The sequence below is a fragment of the Mytilus trossulus genome, chromosome 2 (assembly GCF_036588685.1).
Source record: "Mytilus trossulus isolate FHL-02 chromosome 2, PNRI_Mtr1.1.1.hap1, whole genome shotgun sequence".
Lineage (NCBI taxonomy): Eukaryota > Metazoa > Mollusca > Bivalvia > Mytilida > Mytilidae > Mytilus > Mytilus trossulus.
In genome coordinates, this window is record NC_086374.1 from 38,420,408 (window position 1) to 38,443,845 (window position 23,438).

Below are 23,438 nucleotides of genomic sequence, written 5' to 3' on the forward strand. Positions count from 1 at the left end.
GTCTGTTCTTTGGTAGTTTCAAAATACGTAACCTGACTTACAATGCATTGAAAATAAACTCTGCAGGTCTATTCGAAAGTATTAGATGGCAACAGATTCTTCATAAAATTAATTTTTTTCCAAAAAAAAGTCGTGAAACACTTCCGAAAAGTTCATATAATAAAATTATTTATAATATTATTTAAAATATACTTGAAATGTCTGAAAAAGGGTTTCATTTAACTTGAGCTATATTGTGTCAGATACGCATACCTCACTTTTATTACAGGGCAGTAACTACATTGTGGCAAATTTAATGCTAGTCCGAGATTACTCTGACGTCCGACGCCCCAGCTTGTCTGGCTAAACAGCCGTCGGACGTCAGAGTAGTCTCGGACTAATTTAATGCTTACGTTATAATTTTATATATACTCAAAATTGGAATAAAAAAGAAGTATCAATTTAGATATTTCTCATCAGACATGTTATTTTTCCTTAAATCTTTTATTTATTTATTTATTTAAAAGTCTAATTTTCTGTCAACCAATGTATTCGCTGATACTGTTTTTCTCTTTAGCCCTTTCTAGCCTATTTTGCTGCAATATACTTGATACATAATTTTCTAAAGTTGTTATTTTACAATTCTTTATGCCTCAATTATGGGCATTATGTTTTCTGGTCTGTGCGTGCACTCCTCCATCTGTCTGTCCTACTTCAGGTAAACGTTTGTGGTCGTTTTTAATGAAGTTGAAGTCCAATCAACTTGAAATTTAGTAAATATGTTCCTTTTGTCTTTGTCTGAGTTATCATTATAGATGGTCCTAGCTGTCTTTTTAAGACGGTCCGAGTTGTCCCAGGACGGACATGTTCTGCAACCAACTAAAATGCCCCAATTAAGTTTGAACACGTTATTTGATTTCGTGATCACCATACTAACCAAATGAAATGTGAACTACTTTGATATATTTCGTAACTTTTTACCTTAAAAAATCCTGGTCCTAAGTAGATTTGGAAGTTGTCGTCAGCAAAAGATTAAAACACCGTTCATTGCGGGCTTCCGTTGTCGTTGATTTCTATATTTTATGCAATGTCAATTTCATCATGCAATACTTTCTCCGCAATCAGGGGTTCATTAAGGGATATAAACAGTTTGATATTCATGCTACTAATATATAACAGTTACGATTTAAAAATCAATTTTAATTTAGGTTACAGTAAGAAAAAAACAATATTAGGTCAATGTCATAAAGATATAAACTTTTTAGTATTCTGAATAAACTGGGGAAAGGAAGGGCGCAGTAAAATCTTGCCCTATCCCAGTTTCGCAGTCTCATACATATTTTTTGTATGAGGCTAAGAAACTGGGGAAGGACGAGGTTCTACCGAGCCCTTCCCAAGTTTTGCGCCAAGCACAAAAAAAGTTTATATTTTTCTGACATTGACCTAATATTGCTTTTATACTGCAACATAAATTAATAAATTGATAGCTATTAAATTGTAACACAAACGAAAGACTTATTTCCATCCCTTCATGGACCCCTGATTGTGGAGTAAGTGTGCCATGATGAAATTGACATCGTACACAACAGAGCTTTGTTACAATATTTTATATAAAATAATCACAACTAGTTGCAGTATAAAAACATTTGATATTTTTCTGACATTGACCTTATATTGTATGTGTAGAAGTACTTAAAGATGACAAAAAGTTTAAGTACTGAAAATGATTTAAATTTTCAGTACTGAAAAATGACTGAAATTTTCAGTACTGAAAAATGACTGAAATTTTCAGTACTGAAAAATGGCTGAAATTTTCAGTACTGAAAAATGGCTGAAATTTTCAGTACTGATAAATGACTGAAATTTTCAGTACTGTAAACAACTTTTTCTCAACATTACTGAAAATGATAAAAAAATGTATGTACTGAATAGTGATGTTTCCTAAAAGTACTGTTTATATAGCGGCATTTAATGTACTGTTTAGTGATGTTTCCTGAACGTACTGTTTATATAGCGGAATTTAATGTACTGTTTAGTGATGTTTCCTAAAAGTACTGTTTATATAGCGGCATTTGATGTACTGTTTAGTAATGTTTCCTAAAAGTACTGTTTGTATAGCGGCATTTAATGTACTGATTAGTAATGTTTCCTAAAAGTACTGTTTTTATAGCGGCATTTAATGTACATGTAAACGCTAGTCAAATTGTTGGTAGTGTATTACTATAATCCTGAATATATAACTGCAATAATAATAGAAAAATCCCAAAATACCAACTTTAATAACGAGCACGCATGTATTTCCGAGTTATTTTGCTCTAGAAAAAAAATTGAACAATACCAAGGGGACATTCAAAACTAATGCCGAAAGAAACCGAAAAAGCGAAAAAGCAAATGAGAAAATGAACAAATGAACAAAACACTACACAGAAACCTATATACTGAGCTTTTAACCCCCAACAAAGCTGGGGGACCATGTGAGGTCAGTTACTGAAGAAGGGAAAGTTGATTACTCCTAGTGGTATTCATCGTGTTGCTCATGGGTAGGGCAAATTCGATGATGGGTCTTATTCGGTTATGACACAGTAGTAGTTGTAATCTGCGACACATATAGCAAATTTGAAATATTTTGTAAGCCAAACAAACTATATGTCATACAGGTTTATATATCCTATATTCTGTAATCATTCGTGTAGAAAATAAATTCTCAGAACTTAACAGATTTTACTTAATAGTATTTACTCTGATATTGTGCCAGTTGGTCCCTTTTTGATAGTAAAAAGATCACGAATGAAGTCATTTGTACTGTCCTTCATACAGTCAAACAAATCGTCGTTCAGAGTGTCCTTGTTCCTATCCAGAAATCCATGGCAGTCATACCATACCTGAAAAGTAACAGCTCGAATGTGTAGTTTTTATAATCTTTTTGATGTTAAGATATAGGAAGGCCTATTTCTGACAACGTGAGACATCGAAGTTTACTTTTTAGTAAAACATGAATAGTTTGAACTATGAATATGACAGTTTTAGTTATTTCAAACCATATTTGTTTTTCGTTCATTTTTTTTACATAAATAAGGTCGTTAGTTTTCTTGTTTGAATTGTTTTACATTAAGTCGTCGAGGCTTTTTATTGCTGACTATGCGGTATGGGCTTTGCACATTGTTGAAGGCCGTATGGTGACCTATAGGGTTTAATGTCTGTGTCATTTTGGTCTTTTGTGGATAGTTGTCACATTGGCAGTCATACCACATCTTCTTTTTGCATAGTAGTCGATTTTGTTTACACTAGACAGTATTTTACAGTTGAGTCAAATTAAGCGTTTAGTCTTTCAAATTTATGGTAAATAAATTTTCACAAATTATTTACCTTTCCGGCAAAATGGCATACTCCAAATTCTGGATCGTCATTTCGTTTTTTTACAATAATGTCTGATTTAGCATGGTTTGCTGTAACCTTTCTAACAAAACTGTCATCTGAGCCTTGCTTGAACTGAGTTTCTTCATTCAATAAATTAAGAATCCCAATGTGCTTCTGAATAAATAAATGAATAGTGTAGGAAGAGTCACACATTATATTCTATCAATAGTCTTACTTTCAAACATTAATATAGTAAAATTTCAAATGTTTAATGTCATTATAAATAGCTACATATTTCCGAAGCAACAACAGGAGTTACATTGAAGAAAAGAGGAAACAATCTATGCAAAGCTAATATTATAAATGTGGGTTTTTTTTCTGAGACCATAACGACATTGTATGAGCAATACCTTGGAATGAATAATTTGAAACATAATTTGATAAGGGGGATATCGAGAAAAAAAAGTAAAACCACAAAAATGCTGTACTCAGAGGACAATCTAATCGGAAAGTCCATAAACGAAAAGACTTTGCAACAGACACAGCCTCTCGATATACAATACCTTTATGAATGTATCGATAATGCCTTCATTGTTTTTGAATTCTATATCGTCACATGGAATGCCTTCGTCACGGTATATCGCTCTTTCTTTCCTAAACACATGGTCGTTCATAAAGTTTTGAAGACGCTCATTAACGAAATTGATGCACAACTGTTCAAAACTGTTGACGTGAAGATTCTCAAACCCAGCAATATCGAGTATCCCTATTGATGCAGCAACCTTTTTCCTGTAAGATTGAATTATAAAATTAATAAATACATGAACGTAGTAGTAATTAGCATTGTTCAATAGCCATAGTTCGATTAGGCAAAAACAAATCCGGGTAACAAACTTAAACCGAGGAAAACACATCAACTATATAGTTATCAAAGGTACCAGGATTATAATTTAGTACGCCAGACGCGCGTTTCGTCTATAAGAGAAAAACAAAGGAACAACAGGAATACTAAAGTGCAAAAAAATCAAACGCCAACATACATAGAACGGACTGTAGAGAAAAACTTCCATTAAACTGGCTTGGTACATGACTTTTTAAAGAAAATTGTTAGAAAGATCTTGGTTGTATGGCTAGTCAAACCTCTCGCTTATATAGTTATGTTAAAAATACCGCTAAAAGACATAAAATGAAACAGACTTTAATGTATATGTACTTATTTGAAGACAAATTAAATAGATCAACAAAAGTGTAATTATTCTGTGAGTATGAACACATCATCTATACATTAGAATATGGAATTTAACGCAGTTTTTTTTTAAACTTATCTAGAGTTTCTCACTGAAGGTCGCCAAAATTGGAAATTCGAGGAAAACAGTGAAATCTTTATAAAGAACACAATATCTCAAATTCTTATACGTAACCTTTGTTTAGTGGGGTTCAAATCCTCATTGATCCGTCTAATCACCCATCCAAACATTCGCTCATAGATAGCTTTGGCTAAAGCATCACAACTATCTCGGGCTTGTTCTAAATTTTTCAAACAGTAAATCTGCTCACCTAAATTAGAAATAAATTAATAAGCATAAGTGCGTAACAAATGGTATTCACAAACAACGTATAATATTCATAATCACGTGCTTTTCTTTTTCTTTTTAAAATAATTGATATCTTTTACAAACCATAACAATGGTATCCCGTTTGTAGAAAAACAATATTCGATGTCCCGTCAATGTGTTTTAATCATCAGAAGTAATGATCTCACTACAAACCATTACAAGAAAAATTATAGTAAGCATCATACCAAAGCCGATTTTGAACTCAAATTTTGCGTAAGCGTTAACAACTCATGGAGGTGATGCTGCTGGAAAAAAAATTTTGGTTTGGTTTTTCCAATAACTTTGCTAGTCACTGAATACTTATTTATTTAAACAAGTGCTTACCTCCTATACCTACAAAATAAATCATCAAATGAAGTCAATATAAAAGTACAAAAAGGTTCAGGCATAACAAAAACATAAAATCAAATGTAATTATGAAGACAAACATAAATACATCCACACCCACGTTTAAACTTAAAGCTATACTAAATAATTTCCTTAAAATCGTTTCAAAAGATCATGGCTTATGCACAAGTACATTTGTTTTTAATCGACCTTTATGCTATATACCTTCTACAATATATTATGCTTTAAGCCATATAATACCGACTTTATATTCTTGGTAAAACCCTCATCATGATAAACTGAAATTACTTGGAAGGCTATGCGAAATACTTTTGATATAACCTAGTATATAGTTTTATGTTGCCCTAATGTAAAAATTATTATTATAACATAACTAATTGGCGTGTTTACATCATTGTGAAATTCAACGACAACGTTAAATAAGTTTCCAGGTCTGTCATCTTCATCGCGTGAGTGAATTGAAACTTTTGGACAATGAAAAACAATGTGAGCGACAGTTAATTGCTCAGATCAACAGTTTTTTCGACCTGGTTTAATTTGAGCGTTATTAGTGAGTCTTGTCTATACAGGTTTGTTCAAATTATCAGCTGTTTATCTCTGACGAGTTTTAACAATATATTATGTGACTTATATTACAAACCTCCATATTCTGTCTTGGTTTTGAGAAGTGCTAAGCAAAGTTCTACTGGATCTACATTCAGTAGCTGTGCAGCTTTCAACACACAAAAAATAAAAGATAAATTAAGTTAGTTCCTTATAATGTTAAGATATTTCTATATTTTTCTGATAATGCAATTTATCCAATGTTAGAGAAGTAAGCAACGATATGTTTAATCAGATATAGATAAGTTATACATCCAGGTCTTCAAGCTCTGATACAATAATTACGAAATGCCTTGTCTGGGTTATATAGGCCTCGTATGGGGTGTTCTATTTAATAGTAGATCCCATACATCATTGTCGTAAGCATAGTAGAAAAACACGACCCTGTACAATGCTTATAGAGTCAATTCACTGATATAAATATGAGTTTCATGTATATGTATGCTGAAGATTTTATCATAAATTAAATTATTCAAATTTACTTGATATTTTGGTCGGGAAAAGTGTTAAATTTGCGTCCCTTCTAAATTATTTACGAAATAAGTGTTTAGCGCTGTATTTTTTATGTTGGAGATTTTTAAAAGTGTCTTTATCGTTTAACAATACAATCCATATATTTTTCCTAGAAATGTTAAGTAAAACAGGGCCTACCTTGATCCACCTGGTCAGTGTTCACTATTTCTAGAGGCGCATTTACTTTGTTCGCCTCTCGAAACTTTACTTCAGTCAAATGAATAATCGCTCCTAACATGGAATGTAAAATGTTCATGTCCTGAAAATATATTATGATATACATGTAACAGTTTATCTTCCATAATTAACAAATGTTTTCTTATCCTCAGCAAATATCCCTTACAATGTACAATATTCCTGATGTAACATGGTAATTCATTCTTCCTACACTGTAAATATATTGGTAAATAGAAGAATACTTGGTGTTTTTTAAATAAAGTTGTGTACCCTCAATATAGGACTAGATATCATTTCGTTCATGAAAATTAAAAAAATATTTATGAAATATGTTTTCTGTCTATAACTTAAGTTCGTATACAAACCCAATTACAATTTATCAATACTAGCAAGAAAAGAATAAAAGAAAGGAAATCACGAGCTTTTTACTTCGACACCGGTTTAACCGTATAATTCTTATATCATGTATATATATGAAAGGATGGATTGACGGATGGACGTTAATGTCATCAGAACAAACTACTGATTCAGAATATTAGACATATGTCTTAAAACATATAAAATTTTCTGACGTCAGACACACAAATCAATGAATGTGTTTGTGGCTAATAGATGCTTTTGAATTCTGTTAAATTGTTCCTTTTAAAATTGTTATACGATGATAACTGGTGTACCCATATTTCGACTGTTTTATGTATTGTGTCTGTTTAGTTAACGCATCAATGTAAATATAACAGAATTTGATGAGACTGTCATTAAAGTGAGAGGGTTAGCGCTATCACACCAGGTTTAATCCACCATTTTCTACATATGAAAATTCCTGTACCAAGTCAGTTATATGACAGTTCTTGTCCATTCGTTTTTGATGCGTTTTGTTATTTGATTTTGCCGTGTGAGTATGGAATTTCCGAATTGATTTTCATCTAAGTTCAGTATTGTATGATTTTACTTTTTATAGAAAATAAGATTTGATATCCATTCATGACAAAAAATCAGTATATCTACAGCAAATAACACAAAAGCAAAGGAATTGCGGCGGTTTTATTGCTGTTCTCCGTAATAATGTAACGATGCTTTTTATTAAGTCGACACATAATATATATATCAATTGACATCAATACTATTTGACAGAAAAGACATTTGCATATTTAATTTTGTATATGTAAACATGTTTGGGGAAACAAGTTGTCAAAGACGTTATTAAACTCAGAAACATCTTGATGTCGTGATCTAAATCCTGCGCTTCAGGATGTCCTGAGGTAAAATTAACAAATCTAGAATTCAAACTGGATACTAAGTAAAAAAAGTCGATAAATAAAAACTAGAGGCTCTAAAGAGCCTGTGTCGCTCACCTTGGTCCATGTGAATATTAACATAGGAAGCAGATGGATTCATGACAAAATTATGTTTTTGGTGATGGTGATATGTTTGTACATCTTACTTTACTGAACATTCTTGCTGCTTACAATTATCACTATCTATAATAAACTTGGTCCAGTAGTTTCTGTGGAAAATGTAACCGGTAGTAAAAATCTACAAGTTTTATGAAAATTGTTAAAAATTGACTGTAAAGGAAAATAACTCCTTAGGGGGTCAATTGACCATTTTGGTCATGTTGACTTATTTGTAAATCTTACTATACTGAACATTTTTGCTGTTTACAGATTAACTCTATCTATAATAATATTCAAGATAATAACCAAAAACAACAAAATTTTCTAAAAATTACCAATTCAGGGACAGCAACCCAACAACCGGTTCTCTGATTCATCTGAAAATTTCAGGGCAGATAGGACTTGACCTGATGAACAATTTAACCCCAGTCAGATTTGCTCTAAATGCTTTGGTTTTTGAGTTATAAGCTAAAAACTGCGTTTTACCCCTATGTTCTATTTTTAGCCATGGCGGCCATCTTGGTTGGTTTGGCGGGTCACGCCACACATTTTTAAACTAGATACCCCAAAGATGATTGTGGCCAAGTTTGGATTAAGTTGGCCCAACAGTTTCAGATGAGAAGATTTTTGTAAAAGATATATAAAATTTACGAAAAATGGTTAAAAATTGACTTTAAAGGGCAATAACTTCTAAAGGGGTCAACTGACCATTTTGGTCCTGATGACTTATTTGTAAATCTTACTTTGCTGAACATTATTGCTGTTTACAGTTTCTCTCTATCTATAATAATATTCAAGATAATAACCAAAAACAGCAAAATTTCACTAAAATTACCAGTTCAGGGGCAGCAACCCAACAACTGGTTGTCTGATTCATCTGAAAATTTCAGGGCAGATAGATCTTGACCTGATAAACAATTTTAACCCATGTCACATTTGCTCTAAATGCTTTGGTTTTTGAGTTATAAGCCAAAAACTGCATTTTACCCCTATGTTCTATTTTTAGCCATGGCGGCCATCTTGTTTTGTTTGGCGGGTCACGCCACACATTTTTTAAACTAGATACCCCAATGATGTTTGTGGCCAAGTGTGGTTTCATTTGGACCAGTAGTTTCAGAGGAGAAGATTTTTCTAAAAGTTAACGACGACGGACGACGACGCCGGACGACGCCGGATGCCAAGTGATGAGAAAAGCTCACTTGGCCCTATGGGCCAGGTGAGCTAAAAATGCTATTCACTTTTTGATTTTGAAAAGGAATTATGTCAGATTTAAAATATAATAATTAAGATCTCATCTTTTAATACATCAATTTTGCAAAAACGTGAAATGACCAAACTTCTTTAAAAATCCTGGTTGAAATTTATAACTAGAGGCTCTAAAGAGCCTGTGTCGCTCACCTTGGTCTATGTGCATATTAAACAAAGGACACAAATGGATTCATGACAAAATTGTATTTTGGTGATGGTGATGTGTTTGAAGTTCTTACTTCACTGAACGATTTTGCTTCTCACAATTATATCTATCATGAACTTTGCCCATTAGTAACAGAGAACTATATTTGGTAAATATTTACATAAATTTACCAAATTAATGAAAATTGTTAAAAATTGACCTTAAAGGGCAATAACTCCTTAAGGGGTCAATTGACCATTTAGGTCATGTTGACTTATTTGTAGATCTTACTTTGCTGAACATTATTGCTGTTTACAGTTTATCGCTATCTATAATAGTATTCAAGATAACCAAAAACGGCAAAATTTCTTTAAAAATTACCAATTGGAGGGCAGCAACCCAACAACCAGTTGTCCAATTCATCTGAAAAATTCAGGGCAGATAGATATTGACTTGATTAACAATTTAACTTCTTGTCAGATTTGCTCTAGATGCTTTGGTTTCATAGTTATAAGCAAAAAACTGCATTTTACCCCTATGTTCTATTTTTAGCGGTGGCAGCCATCTTGGTTGAATGGCCAGGTCATCGGACACATTTTTCAAACTAGATACCCCAAAGATGATTGTGGCCTAGTAGTTTCAGTGGAGATTTTGTAAAAGATTACTTAGATTTATGAAAAATGGTTAAAGATTGACTATAAAGGGCAATAACTCCTAAAGGGGTCAACTGACCATTTTGGTCATGTTGACTTATTTGTAGATCTTACTTTGCTGAACATTATTGCTGTTTACAATTTATCTCTATCTATAATAATATTCAAGATAATTACCAAAAACAGCAAACTTTCCTCAAAATTACCAATTCAGGGGCAGCAACCCAACAACCGATTGACCGATTCATCTGAAAATTTCAGGGCAGATAGATCTTGACCTGATAAACATTTTTATCCCATGTCAGATTTCCTCAAAATGCTTTGGTTTTTGAGTTATAAGCCAAAAACTGCATTTTACCCCTTTGTTCTATTTTTAGCGGTGGCGGCCATCTTGGTTGGTTCACAAGGTCACGCCACACATTTTTTAAACTACATACCCCAAAGATGATTGTGGCCAAGTTTGGATTAATTTGGCCCAGTAGTTTCAGAGGAGAAGATTTTTGTAAAAGATTACTTTAATTTACGAAAAATGGTTAAAAGTTGACTATAAAGGGCAATAACTCCTAAAGGGGTCAACTGACCATTTTGGTCATGTTGACTTATTTGTAGATCTTACTTTGCTGAACATTATTGCTGTTTACAGTTTATCTCTATCTATAATAATATTCAAGATAATAACCAAAAACAGCAAAATTTCCTCAAAATTACCAATTCAGGGGCAGCAACCCAACAACCGATTGACCGATTCATCTGAAAATTTCAGGGCAGATAGATCTTAACCTGATAAACATTTTTATCCCTGTCAGATTTCCTCAAAATGCTTTGGTTTTTGAGTTATAAGCCAAAAACTGCATTTTACCCCTTTGTTCTATTTTTAGCCATGGCGGCCATCTTGGTTGGTTGACAAGGTCACGCCACACATTTTTTAAACTAGATAACCCAAAGATGATTGTGGCCAAGTTTGGATTAATTTGGCCCAGTAGTTTCAGAGGAGAAGATTTTTGTAAAAAATTACTTTAATTAACGAAAAATGGTTAAAAATTGACTATAAAGGGCAATAACTCCTAAACGGGTCAACTGACCATTTTGGTCATGTTGACTTATTTGTAGATCTTACTTTGCTGAACATTATTGCTGCTTACAGTTTATCTCTAACTATAATAATATTCAAGATAATAACCAAAAACAGCAAAATTTCTTCAAAATTACCAATTCAGGGGCAGCAACCCAACAACCGATTGACCGATTCATTTGAAAATTTCAGGGCAGATAGATCTTGACCTGATAAACATTTTTACCCCATGTCAGATTTGCTCTAAATGCTTTGGTTTTTGAGTTATAAGCCAAAAACTGCATTTTACCCCTATGTTCTATTTTTAGCCGTGGCGGCCATCTTGGTATGTTGACCGGGTCACGCCACACATTTTTTAAACTAGATACCCCAATGATGATTGTGGCCAAGTTTGGTTTGATTTGGCCCAGTAGTTTCAGAGGAGAAGATTTTTGTAAAAGCTAACGCCGGACGACGGACGACGGACGACAGACGACGGACGACGGACGACGGACGACGGACGCAAAGTGATGAGAAAAGCTCACTTGGCCCTTTGGGCCAGGTGAGCTAAAAATAAATAAGCTTTAAAATAATATTAGTCATGAAGCTCTTTTTCGAGATAATTAGTTTATAAAAAATGGCGAGAAAAGGCTGTCTCGAAATTTAACCTAACATTTGCATTTGGTATTATATGGGTCTTAAATCGAGGGAAAAGAATTCTAAATGTTCAAATTTAGATAAATGACCTGTTTTGAGCAACTGTTATATGAAAAGAAAAATTAGTGTTATTGGGCAATATATTTTACCCAGTATCATTTAGGAAAACAACAAAGAGTCCGCACATCTGACAAAAAATCCAAATTTTAACCTAAGTTAAACCATTATTCATGGTGTTCGTAGCAATCTTGTGGTCAACAATAAGTAGGTTAACTAATTACAAAGCCACAACGGAATTATTTAAATAATATGACAAAAGTTACACAAAATAATGAATATTGTCATTCAAAAATAAAGAAAATGTCATTAAATACAAACATCCTCATCGAAGCCTATCCTTTTCAATGCATCCATTTGTTGTGTGTATATTTCTCTGTATTTTGTCTTTCCTTCTAACAATTTAAGACACCCACTCTTCATGATCCTAAAAAACACATAATATTCCTATACCTTTATCATTTATTTTTAAAATCAAATGATTGAGCATTGCAGTCAAAGAAATAAATGCAAACTATTTAAAGTAAAAAAAACATCTTTCAGTGTAAAACATGCTACTATATTTCCCGCTCTCAGAAACGTTTGTTATTATATGTAGATTTTGATTTCTCTTCCATAATAAAGTGCAATAACAAGTAACAGACAGTGGTTTTATTCCGTTCCAACAGTTTTCAGTCGGACGAAATTACAACCATTTGCTGTAAATTATTTATGGTTCAGGGGTGGTGTTCTCGAAGCTATCTTAGGATTAGGACGTGTCCTAAGTCTATCTTATGACAAGTCTTTGTCCTAAGTCGTGTTCTCGAAGCTCTCGTAACTTATGATACATCTCATTTTTCGTCCTAACTTTAGGACACCCAATAAGGTGTCTTAAGAGCATCCTATCTGCATCCTAGTGTATAATGTTTGGATTTCGCTTTTTGCTCATTATTTTACGTGAAAATGAACATGAAATGAAACGCACCATCGGTCATTAACTCGTATATAAAGAAATTGTGCATGATTTTAAACTTTGAACTTCGTGTTTCACGATACGATTACACAACAAATTTTATTCTCATTTCAAAACAAATTGTTTTCAAGTTTAAATAACAATCCTTTTTGATATAATTACATTGGTAATTATGCATTTAATTCTGTACATGCTATTATAAAATTCGTAAACAATTTTGTTAAATAATTTCGTCATTAATAAATGTTTTGTCAAAAAATTACTTTGAAGATTTATAATTCCGACTTAGGAAAAGTTTAGGACGTCCTAACATAAGATTCGTCTGAGAGAGCTTCGAGACACAACTTAAGAGTGTCCAAAGTCGATCCTAAGTCCATCCTAAAATCGGTCTTATCTATGACTTAGGACGAATCTTAGGATGCCTTCGAGAACACCACCCCATTACTATTTTGGTTTTTTTCAGTTGCCTTAAAATTCTTGTTTTTTTTTAAAACTCGTGTGGCGTCGTCTGGACAACTTTTAATAAATAAAAGATTTGCTTGTTTTATAAGGTTTTTCATAACATGTTTATTCTTAACATGATATAAACGGTTTCAAAAATTAAGAAATACATCACTTTCTTGATAGCACTTACATATGATTTGTAGATATAGGAAGGTGTGGTATGAGTGCCAATGCGACAACTCTCCATCCAAGTCATAATTTATAGAGTAAACCATTATAGGTCAAGGTACGGCCATCAACACAGAGTATATGCTCACAACGAACCGCAAGCTATAACGGGCCCCACAAATTACTGGTGTGAAACCATTCAAACGGGAATACCTACGATCTAATCTATATAAAAGGAGAAACGAGAAACTTTTATGAACTACATTGAGCCCCAAGATAAAGGCCACAAGAGCTACGTTTTCCTAGCATATGTAATGAAGCGTATTGAAATGTAGTGATCCTTTGTTCAAAACGGGACCTGCTCCGTATGTTTTCAAAATTCAACAATAAACGTAGCGAAAATCGAAACAAAGTGGAAACATAGTAGATACGTATTAAAGCCTAGCGGAACGTATCAAAACATGCTTACTACGTATCGAAACGTATCAATGCGTGACGGAAACATGGGTCTATACGTTTTTATACGTAGCAAAACGTGATAAGAACGTAGCATAAAACTAGTAAACCCTAGCTTTAAACAAAAACGGGACAGTTTTATTCAAAACGTAGTTGACACATAGCATTTTAAAATGGAATAAAACGTGACAGTTTGACTGAGGCTTAAGCCTCAGTCACACTGTCACGTTTCGACAGCTAGGTTTTAGTACGTGTAGAAATGCTACGTTTAATGGCATTTTTTTGTCATTTTTAACGGTCCGTACGTTTTACTAGGTTTACGCCACGTTTTGATATGTTCTTCTACGTATTGTTTCGTTTTGTTACGATTTGCTAGGTTTTTTTATAACTACAAGGGGTACGTTCTACTAGGTTTTAATACGCCTCAGTACGTATAAACTACGTTTTACCACGGTTTACTACGTTTCACTACGTATTACTAGGGTTTAGTACGTTTCTAAATCGGTTCAAGTACGCTTTTGCACGATTTCCTACGATTTAGCAAGTTTATTGCAGGCAGTATCACGTGTCACTACGCTGTGATCACTTATCATGAAACGGCATCATTATTCAATAAAATTTAGAAAGGACAGAGATGCAAAGAGGGAGCAGAGTAACTAAAACAAATCTGGAGACATTAATAGAGGTACACTTTATAATTATTAATACATCTGTCATTGTAATTAAATTATTTTGTTCCCATTTTATGGTCTAAAAATTTAGATTTTTTGTACTCAAAAGAAAGATTTTATTGTTTTTTCTTTCAGATAAGATTTTTGTTGAGTGGATACATGAATCATGAAAAAACATTTAAAGCTTTGGTTAGAACATTGTCAATCACGGCTTTCCCTTTTATAATAATTGCTCTTTTGAAATATTCTACGTTGCACATTGTCCGTTTTAAATCCAATTTTCCTCTTACCGGTATTTGATTTATCTTTTAGTGTGTTTCAAACCAGACCGTTCTGATGAGGACCAGAGGCAGAGGAAGGGGTCGTGGTGGGCGTGGCAGAGGCCGCATAGTTAGTGTGGCGCCTGAGACTGAAACAACTAATACACAAGAAACAAATGAGCAAACACAAAATAGTGATACTGAACAGCCAGCTAATACCAATAAAGAGAAGCGCAAAAGAAGCAAGCCATTAGAAATACCACAAGAAAAGCAGGATGAGGTGGCAGATTGGTATAGAGAAAACGAACCTCTATACAACAAAGGTACATGTATTTATTTGCTATATTTTAAAATATTAATACGGAGAATAAATGTCAAAAGATGTTAACCCCACCAGTAGACATAGAGCATGGTCTTTATATTTAAAAATCAATGTGACCGATTTTTTTCTTCTCTTTCAGCTCATTATCAGTACAAAGATACTGCTCTCAAAAATACACGATGGCAAGCAAAAGCTAATGAGATAGGGTAGAGGATTGGAAGACTCTCAGGACATGGGTTGAGTCAATGAGATCTCAGTTTGGAAGACTGACACGAGAAGGCAATAAATCTGGTTCAGGCAGAAAAGATGATATTCAAAGAGACAAATGGATCAAAGAAAAATTTGGCTTCTTGGGTCCACATATTGCCAGAATAGAAACCAGAGGAGGAATAAACGTGTGCAATACAGTTTTCTATTACGTAATATTTCAGTTCACTTTTTTTACCTTTTATTGTTATTTCCTTTGTTGAATTCCCGTACCTTTTTTCTTTTTCTAAATGATACTTAATGTTCTGATTCTACGAAATTCATTTTACAACTGTTTCATTTCAAACGTTTGACTTTATCTCGATATATCTTGTACGAATACATTAATAATGTTCCGATTGTGTCTGAATATTTCAGCTGAAAGAAATACGTGGTTTGATTATACGTAGAAGAAGGTAATCATGCGTAGTAATACGCATCGATACGTAATAATGCCTAGAATAACGTGATGAAACCTATTAATGCGTACCATGAAGCGTAATATACCGTACAAAAACCTAATGCAACGTGGCAGATACGTACTTAAACGTAATAACACCTAGTGATTATAATCAAATACGTTTTAGAACGTATCAGGTACGTTTCTAATACGCATTTCTACGTTCCTTCTACGTTTTACTGCGCTTTTCTACGTTAGTATTACGTTTTCATTTTTAGTCACGTTTGTATTGTGCAGACCAATACAAACGGCACCGATCACGTATCAATCTACGCATAACTACGTATATAGCCGTTTTAAATACGGATCGATACGATTCACTACGGATATTGCCGTTTCGCTACGTTTTGAAAACGTAGCAAAACGGGATAGCCGAAACGTGACAGTGTGACTGGGGCTTTACAAACGACAAATACTGTTTGACTACGTTTATTGAGATACAATTTTATTAATTATTCTTTTATTATTGATTCGGTTGGAGTAGGAATGTTATACCTACATATCTATGTTTTCTTATTGATGTGTTTTCTATTTAATGTTTTACTAGATCATGTGACTATACAGACCTATAATCTTTGCCTTCCGACAAATTGAGGTCGATCAGTTGTTGTTTACTGGTTCCTGCGAACAAGGAGTAGAAAATATGAAAATTTCCCTCATCTTTATTGGAAGTAACTACTCTTGACTTTTCTAACATGTAATCACGAATTGCAGCTGAAAACAAATATATCATATAAAGTTTTACACTGGTATTGTAACGAATAGTGTAGGTTTTAAAAAGTGTAAATGGTATTTCAGCTGAAAAGCGAGATATGATATAAAGTGTTATCAATGGGGGTGTAACAAAATCCCAATATATGATACAAAGTTTATATAAAACCAAGGTATTGCATAATGCATTGTTTTTAATATGTGTATGGAAAATATGGTGTGTTTTTTTATAACTATTTACCAAAAAAAATAAAATAATTGGGTTCATGATAAGGAAAATATATTTGGTATACTATGATTGTGATAAAAAGGGGGCGAAAGATACTTAAACAGCACCCAGACATATAAAAAAACTCGTACATCTATGAACAAAAAAACTAAATTGGGGTAACCAAAAAATGTATACTCTTTACAATGCACATGTTGAGTGTAAAAATGTATAATGCGCTTTATATAAGATGTGACACACCTTAAGCTAAAAACGTAACTGTCGATATTTTTGAATAATTATATTTCCTTTTAATTCTTTCCATTCAGTTATCCATTGTAGTAATTCAAATGAATTGCGATAAATACCTCCGAGAACCTGTCCACTGTCGTCAAAGCTGAGCTCTAAAAATTTAGCAAATCGACTTGAATTATCGTTCATTATTGTCTGGGCATTTCCAAAAGCCTCCAAAAGAGGATTCACCTAAAACGAAAAATACTGTTTGCAAAAATGTCAATATATCATAAGAAAAAATGACAGGTAGCAATATACAAGTAGAAACTTTAAAAGACGTCAAAGATTAGCGCATATACATATCCATACTGTGGGACAGAGGGAATGCCATTACCGAGAAATGATAAATTGGCCATTTGCAAGTTTAATCCATCACGTGCATTATAGATTCTATAGATAATAGACATGTGGATTATTGAATGACTTGAATTCGTAAATATATCAAGTCTTTTTTCTTGTCATTCAATAACCCACATTTCCGGCTAGAATCTATGACCCACGTGATAGATTAAACTTGCAAATTAATTATTTCCCTCTTTCTAACAGTATGGCATTTGCTTGTCTCAATTGATACATGTACCTCACGCTTTTGCATATTCACACTAAAGAGTAAAAACACAAAAATACTCAACTCCGTGGAAAAATAAAAAATAAAAAACCCTAATCAAAGGGCACAATCAAAAGTTCAAACACATTAAACAAATGGATAACAACTGTCATAATCGAACTTTGTTAGTAAGGTTGTGCTCCAAATTGAAAAGCTATGTAAACATAGTTATGAAAAAGAACGACAGAAATCGACATTTTAGTGAATTTTGACGGTCATCATCACTAAATGGTAAACTCGTACGATATGTGTATATCTCAACTCACTTGCGACTTTTTGTCTCAAATATTTAGATATCAGAATTTTCGTTTAACCTGTAATTTTACTGTTTCTTTCTTATATCCAATAGTTACAATTTGATTGAGTGAGGAGCCGCATTTCAGTTTTTGTTTGCTATATAGATTTATATTCTTAATAAATGTATAAAACAATTCATTTCGTTAAACAACTTTTACTATAATTCTTTTTTGAATTTAAGATAAATGAAATAAAGAATTACATAATTACCTAGACAACCTTCTGATTCTATTGTGCTTGACTCATGACCAAGTTTTATCATCTTGATCCGCACAACCCTTCAAAACATACACACATACACAATCGTGCTGTTCTCTTGGGGTTTTTTGTTGTTGATTTTGCGGTGCATACACTCATTTTGAGTCATCGATGGATACCTAATAGCCTTTCTTATTTTACTAAAACCATGTACTCGAAGATACGAACAAACATATGCATTGGCTCGGTAATATAAAATATTATTTTTCAATACAGCAGTATTCTTGTAGACATATTCTTAAAAAAGAGATTAGACATTATAAATACGATACCTGTACAATTGTGTTGTGCAATTCATGACTTCCATTAGGGCACATGTAAACCAAGTGCTTGACCATAAGTTTTGTACTTTCTGTTTTTCCGGCTCCGGATTCTCCACTGACAAGAATTACTTGATCAGTCTTTGCTTCTCGTATTCTTTGGTATGCACGAGCCGCAACATTATAAACATGTGGTGGCATGTTTGCTTCAAATCTTTTCCAATCGTATTTTTCATGTTTCTTAAATATATAAATGCAACTCTTCATACCCTATTAGAATTTTGGTTATGGGGCTTTTCAAAATATATAAAATAATAAAATCTTTTTGTTTGGTTAAATATTCACATTTCTTTTAGGGAAATGCTCTTTTATCATTTGTAATATAAAGGCAACAGTAGTATACCGCTGTTCAAAAGTCATAAATCGATTGAGAAAATCCGGGTTACAAACTAAAACCGAGTGAAACACATCAACGATAAGAGAGAAACAACGAAACAACAGAAACACTGAAGTGCAACAAAAATAAACGACAATGTTACATGCACACTTGCTATAACATAGCACTGCCAATTACCTGACTTGATACAGGACATTTTTAATCTAATAATTATTAAATTAATGTACGTTTTTTACATCTTACTCATTAAACACTTACTGTTAAGAAGCTAATTGAAATGGAAAGAAACCAAACACAGACTATTTATCAACTCTCGATGATACGTAAATTTAATATTGAATTAAGCTACAAACGAAGTCAACGGAGTAAGTTATCGATTGTATTATACAAGTATTTCGCAAATGCAAAACATGCAGATCCGTGTTGAAGACCGTACTTTAACCTTAAATGATTTACTTTTACAAATTGTGACTTGGATGAAGAGTTGTCTCAATGTCACTCATATCACATCTTCTCATAGCTATATACTTCATTAGACGGGTTCCAAAACTAACATCTTTATAGTGTACAACAGAACCAAAATACAACATTGAATTTCAAATAGTACAACCTATTTCAATAAAAAAAAACTTCATTGGTATGATAAACTGTCTGATGTAAAGCAAGGCAACAGTAGAATACCGTTGTTAAAAATTCATAAATCGATAGAAAGAAAAAACAAATCCGGGTTACAAACTAAAACTGAGGGAAACGTATCAAATATAAGAGAACTACGACACATCAGAGACACAACACCGAAACGTAACACACAGAGAAACGAACTATTATGTAACAATGGCCATTTTCCTGACGGAAAAATGGTGGGTTGAACCTGGTTTTGTGGCAGGCCAAACCTCCCGCTTTAATGACAGTGTTATTAATAACATTACAATTACAACATTTTACGAATAATAGCTCTCCAAAGGTAACAGGTTAAAATATGTTTATACAACAGACGCGCTCTACGTCCACACAAAACTATGCTCAGATGTAAAAAGTTTGAAAGCCATAACAACTACCAAGTAGAAGATCACCGAGGCACAAAAGTTCCAAAAAAATTGTGAGGCCAGAGTTATCCGCCTGAGACAAAAAACATTATTATCAAGAATAATACCTAGTTTTTGCAAACAGTAAATGTAATTAAATGACTATATACTAGATATACATGATTAAACTGAAGTGTTGACTAGCTATAGAATAAAAAACGAATAAATTACAAAATCACAGCCCTGTAAGCCATATTCAAAGCAACGCCCAAGGTGACGTCACATATAAATTTCCAAAACGTATTCCGTAAATGTAACTATTTCTAAATAAAAACCTGCATTCATCAGGTATGAAGTTCTTTTGGTTATATTCGACGGCCAATTACAACGTGTGCTGCTTTTCTTATCAAACACAATTATGTTGGTGCTCAGAATAGTATATGATTCAAGATTCCTTAGACATTGAATGCAATTTGTCCATCAGAACGTTACTACTAATATTTCCAGAATTTTCTTCTCTAGTTTGTTTAATTATGGTTGGTCAACTTCTTTATTATTAAAGTGCATTAACTTATAATTTAATTTTGGATGTAACGCGTCTTCTGATTGGCTGACGTTATTTTGTTATTAGCCCATAGACATAATTTAGTCATGTGACCGTGACGTCATCAACGTTTTTTCATGATTTTTTACGTTTTAAAATGGAATTTAGAATTAAATTATATGAAATGACTGTTATATTTTTTCTGTCTATTCGAAATAACATAAAAAATGTGGTGCACACTGTTAAATAACCCGCTACGCGCGTTATTCAGTGTGCACCAAATGTTTTATGTTATTTCTTCATAAACAGAAAAATATTACAGTCATTCCTTAAATATATCAGTGAACTTTATCATTTTGAGTATTAGGGTTTCGAATTGTTATTTTCATTTACTTATACATTTTGTGTATAAAAGTATCCCATGATTAGCAATGAGACACTTATTTACCAGAAACCAAAATGACGCCACTGTACGCGGGTTATATAATTGACAAAAACACATTCCACATTTAACTATAAAAAAAATCTGGCATGACAAAATGTGAAAAAATGAGAAAACCAAGGATTTGATTAAAAATACATGTAAAAGAAATGATCGAAAACAAATATGACGGACTGCATCCAAAACAAATCACTGAGCTTCGGGACTTAGAACAGTTAAATGTATAATGTAACGGAGTAAAACAGCATCTATATTAAGATACATATCAATATTTAAAGCGTGGATTTCTACTATTCAAATATTCGTTCTTCCCTCAACGACATTTTAATACAGGATGTTGAGACAACAACGACAACATATGTCAAACGACTAAGAAAAGTCAATCAACAAGTGTTATTGGAATAGCGTGTTATTTATCATCAAACGCTGATTATTATTTACAGTGCTTATATAGCGCTTATCTAAATAAACATTTACTCTACGCGCTTTATAATGCATAAAAAACAATGAAACAAGTACATATAAACAAATTGAAATATCAAATAAAATAGAAACCGTAAAAAAACAATGCAACTAAATATATGATAATTAATGTTTTTTCATCAAAAATGATTTAAAAAATGAAAGCTAATTTTGAAAAAAAAGTAATAAAAGCAAATCAACAGGAGTGCTTCAATTTAAAAAATTGACTTATAGCTTTATGTCTAAAAATAAAAAGAGTAAACGAAATAAAAAGGAAAAAGTAGGTATGAGAAGTGTCTTAAAAATAAATAAATTAAAAAGTGTAAAGGTAATAAAAATGCAATAAAAAGTTAGTATGATACATAAAAATATGAACTGAGATAGAATAAAAGTCTAAAACTGTCCGAGTATTAATTATGTGGATAAGCCTGTCTGAATAAATAAGTTTTTATGTTTTTCTTGAAAGCATTCACAGATTCAGTGTTTCGCAATTCTTTCGGCAAGTCATTCCATAAAACGGCGGCCGCTCTATCAAACCGTCTCTCTCCGTATGTTTTTGTTCTTACTATTGGTTTGACTAGAAGCATGTTGTTTTCTGACCGAAGAGTTCTTGTTGGCTGGTAAATGTTAACCAGATCTTGAAGGTACACGGGTGCTTCTTGTTTCAAAGCTTTAAACACAAAAAGCAACACTTTGTATTTGCATCGATATGCTACCGGCAGCCAATGAAGAGATTTTAAAATTGGACTAACGTGTTCGTTTATCTTCTTTCTTGTTATTTATTTTGCGGCGGTGTTTTGGACACGCTGTAATCGTTGGATTGCATTTGCTGGAAGTCCATATAACAATGCATTTCCATAGTCCAAGCGAGACGTCACTAAATAACAAACAAGTGTCTTTGCTGCATTCTCTGTAATGAATGGACGAATCCGACCGATATTTCTGATCTGATAGAAACAAGATTTTGAGGTTGCACTAATCTGTTTGTCCATCGCCAATGTTTTGTCAAAGTTAACACCAAGGTTTTTGACGCATGCTGAATTGCTTACGATGTTTTTAACAAAAGTGAGGTGACAGTCTGAAAACTCTTTTAATCGGTGTTTCGATGAGAAAGTTATCAGCTCAGTTTTATCTTCATTCAATTTTAGCTTATTTGAACACACCCAAGAGCTTATGTCCGCCATACAGGTTTCAAGTCGAGCAGATATATTGTTCCAATTGTCAAGAGGTTTAATAACGAGATAAACCTGAGTATCATCCGCATAGCAGTAGTAACACATATTATGACGTTTACATATTTCACCTATGGGTTTCGAAAAAAATGCAGTAAAGCTTCGGTCCAAGAACGGATCCTTGAGGAACACCATACTTCAGATGAATATCGTCCGACTGAACAGAGCCGATTGCGATACGCCGAATTCTATCAGTAAGATATGATAATAACCAATTTAGCGCGACTCCAGATATTCCAAATGAGTATTCAAGTCGCTGTCGTAAAATGGAATGGTCGTGGACATCGAACGCTGCTGACAGGTCTAACATTAATAAAACTACACAACAGTTGTTATCAAGTGCAACAGTTACGTCGTGATGAACCCGTAGCAGTGCCGTCTCGGTTGAATGGTAAGCACGGTTAGCAGATTGAAAACTATCAAAAAGATCGTTCGATTGAAGATGGTTCTCTAGTCGACATTCTACAACCTTCTCAAGGACCTTCGATATAAATGGAAGATTAGAAACTGGACAATAGTTCTTCAAAACTTCTTTGTCTAATCCCGGTTTCTTCAGTAAGGGTCTTACAACTGCTTCCTTAAATGATTTTGGAATATACGACTCTTGCAATAACTTGTTCACTATTTTCGTTATGATTGGTGCTAAGTTGTCCACGCATGGTTTTAGTAACGAATTTGGCAACGGGTCGAGTTCGCACGATTTCGACGGAGCCTTCGAAGTTATCTTCCGAACTTCATCCACAGATGCAGATGTTAAAACAGTAAGTGCCTGTCCGTTGAACCTCACATCTGCGCAGAAGGCGTCATTTCTATTTAGAGGGGAATCATCTTCACTTGATAGACATTTCATAATGGTTTTGGTCTTATTGAGGAAGAAGTCGCCGAACCTGTTCGATGTATCTTTATCGCACTCACGTGATGGCA

At 33.2% G+C, this 23,438-nt stretch overlaps 1 protein-coding gene across 1 annotated transcript in view; it reads right to left on the bottom strand.

The window, feature by feature from the left end:
• The window catches only part of LOC134705760 (myosin-IIIb-like), a 45,201-nt gene that overhangs the window by 15,709 nt on the left and 6,054 nt on the right, over positions 1-23,438 (bottom strand). The window contains exons 3-13 of the mRNA XM_063564478.1: positions 18,425-18,652; positions 17,065-17,179; positions 16,344-16,491; positions 12,120-12,225; positions 6,555-6,675; positions 5,941-6,012; positions 5,277-5,285; positions 4,758-4,893; positions 3,900-4,125; positions 3,346-3,510; positions 2,719-2,861 (exon numbers count right to left, since the gene is read on the bottom strand). Of these exons, the coding sequence (XP_063420548.1) occupies positions 2,719-2,861; positions 3,346-3,510; positions 3,900-4,125; positions 4,758-4,893; positions 5,277-5,285; positions 5,941-6,012; positions 6,555-6,675; positions 12,120-12,225; positions 16,344-16,491; positions 17,065-17,179; positions 18,425-18,652 (1,469 nt within the window). The remainder of the gene's footprint in view (positions 1-2,718; positions 2,862-3,345; positions 3,511-3,899; positions 4,126-4,757; positions 4,894-5,276; positions 5,286-5,940; positions 6,013-6,554; positions 6,676-12,119; positions 12,226-16,343; positions 16,492-17,064; positions 17,180-18,424; positions 18,653-23,438) is intronic.